The sequence below is a fragment of the Colobus angolensis genome, unplaced genomic scaffold (genome assembly GCF_000951035.1).
Source record: "Colobus angolensis palliatus isolate OR3802 unplaced genomic scaffold, Cang.pa_1.0 Scaffold26, whole genome shotgun sequence".
NCBI lineage: Eukaryota > Metazoa > Chordata > Mammalia > Primates > Cercopithecidae > Colobus > Colobus angolensis.
The window spans coordinates 14,440,798-14,442,963 of record NW_012115821.1 but is presented as its reverse complement, the minus strand read 5'-3'; the positions used below and the strand labels follow the sequence as shown (position 1 = coordinate 14,442,963).

Genomic DNA, 2,166 nt, shown 5'->3' with positions numbered 1-2,166 from the left:
AATTTTTCTGACCGGTATCAAGAAATTTCAAAATTGATGAAGAAGAATAGCATTTTGCTCATCTCACTGAATTTCAAGTCTTAATAAGCAATGAGTTATAATCTATCACTGTCATTATTTTTATGCTAAAATTGTGAATATATAATTTTTGTTAATATATGTTTTATAGTGCCATCACCATTATTACTAATATATATAACTGTATTTGTATTTTTTCCCAATTACTAAAATGCTTACTATAATTTGCTTCCAAGTTTTATTTAACTCAGTTGTTCTATGTTGTTTATGCATGTGCAAACATGAAAGAGATTACCAGTCTTTTATTGTAGAGATTATAGTGTGATACTAACTCTTGCTTTTAAAATAAACATGTTTTTGTCAGATGACTTGCAGGGTGCACAGTCAGAAATTGAGGCAAAGCAAGAAATACAGCATCTTCGAAAGGAATTGATCGAAGCCCAGGAGCTAGCTAGAACAAGTAAACAAAAATGCTTTGAACTTCAAGGTGAGATCAAGATTACTTTGGTTCTTTAGGGATGTGTGGAGGCAGCACGATATAATTGGATGGCCCCAAACTTGCAGTCCAGACGCATGTTCCAGATTCACAACTTTATGAGATATGTGATCTTGGTATATTTACTTGACCTCTCTAAACTTGTGTTTCAGGTCAGTAAAATGAGGGGAGTTACAGTTGCTCTACCTTCACACTGTTGATGTGAAAATCAAGTAAGATCTTTACTAACTGAAAGATCTTAATAGTTAATTGCATATTAAGTACAACAAAAGGAAAACTCAAATTTCTAAATTTTCGTTACGCCTAATGTTAGCTAATGTCCTAGCCACGTTCTTTTCTAGTAGCTCACTTATCTGTAGGCCATAAGCCAGTGGAGTCTATGCAGTTCCCTAGAGCTTACTTTAGCTCCTTAAAGAGCTCTGGGTACTTTCATTAATTCACAAAACTATTAATAGATACTGTGTCTTTACTTTTAGCTCTTTTGGAAGAAGAAAGAAAAGCCTATCAAAAGTTACTGTACCATTCACAGTAACTACTTGGTTGCAGACAATTAGTATCTCAAAGAGTCTTAAAATGAGAAAGGGAATGACCTATGGAGTCATCATGTTCTCCAAGATAGCTTTCCTGCCCAGTAGGAAGATTTACATCCCTGGAGGGAACTAGGAACTTCTTGTTACTACTTCTTTCTTTTCCTGCTTCTCAAAGAAATTAGAATTGATATTCACTTAACTTGAACCTTTTGGAGGATCCAGGCTAATATATTAAATTACAATGAAAAAATATTTAGTTAACAGCAATTATTTAGTTTAGTGTTTACTATGTGCTTGACAGTAAATATGAGAATTTTAAGTCTTTTTTAAAAATTAAGTTCAAAATGCCGATTAACAATTATCAAGACTGTTTCTTGTGTTAAGAAAAGCACATATTGTCTTGGTGATACCAGGTCCAGAAAACTCCACTACTCAGTTGAATAGATTTATTACTTATTACAGTTCTGTGCTCCTAAAATCTTGAAACTAACTGCTAATACTGCTAATACTGCCTAACTTTTGTTTCTTTCAATAATCTTTTAGGAGAGAGTTTTAAAAGAAATTTTCAGCTGCTCAACTCTGGGTACTTTCATTAATTCACAAAATTATTAATAGATACTGTGTCTTTACTTTTAGCTCTTTTGGAAGAAGAAAGAAAAGCCTATCGAAATCAAGTTGAGGAATCCACTAAACAAATACAGGTTCTTCAAGGTACGGAAGACCCCAAAGCTCTTTGAGATTGTTATTGTGTGTGTGTTTTTAGTGATTCAAAAGGAATGGAGGCCAGGCGCGGTGGCTCATGCCTGTAATCTCAGCATTTGGGAGGCTGAGGAGGGTAGATCACCTGAGGTCAGGAATTCGAGAGCAGCGTGGCCAACATGGTGAACCCCTGTCTCTACTAAAAATACAAAGATTAGCTGGGCATGGTGGTGCATGCCTGTAATCCCAGCTACTTGGGAGACTGAGGCAGGAGATTCGCTTGAACCTGGGGTGGAGGTTTCAGTGAGCTGAGATTGCACTACTGCACTCTAGCCTGGGCGACAGAGCAAGACTCTATCTCAGGAAAAAAAAAAAAATGGAATAGGAAGTAAGAAGGCAGAGAGTCCCCATTTTTCTTTCTTT

At 35.8% G+C, this 2,166-nt stretch overlaps 1 protein-coding gene across 1 annotated transcript in view; it reads left to right on the top strand.

Annotated features, from left to right (window-relative positions):
* Positions 1-369: 369 nt before the first annotated feature.
* The window catches only part of LOC105515466 (sarcolemmal membrane-associated protein-like), a 29,824-nt gene continuing 28,027 nt past the window's right edge, over positions 370-2,166 (top strand). Inside the window, exons 1-2 of the mRNA XM_011947300.1 lie at positions 370-505; positions 1,681-1,755. Coding sequence (XP_011802690.1) covers positions 370-505; positions 1,681-1,755 — 211 coding nt within the window. The remainder of the gene's footprint in view (positions 506-1,680; positions 1,756-2,166) is intronic.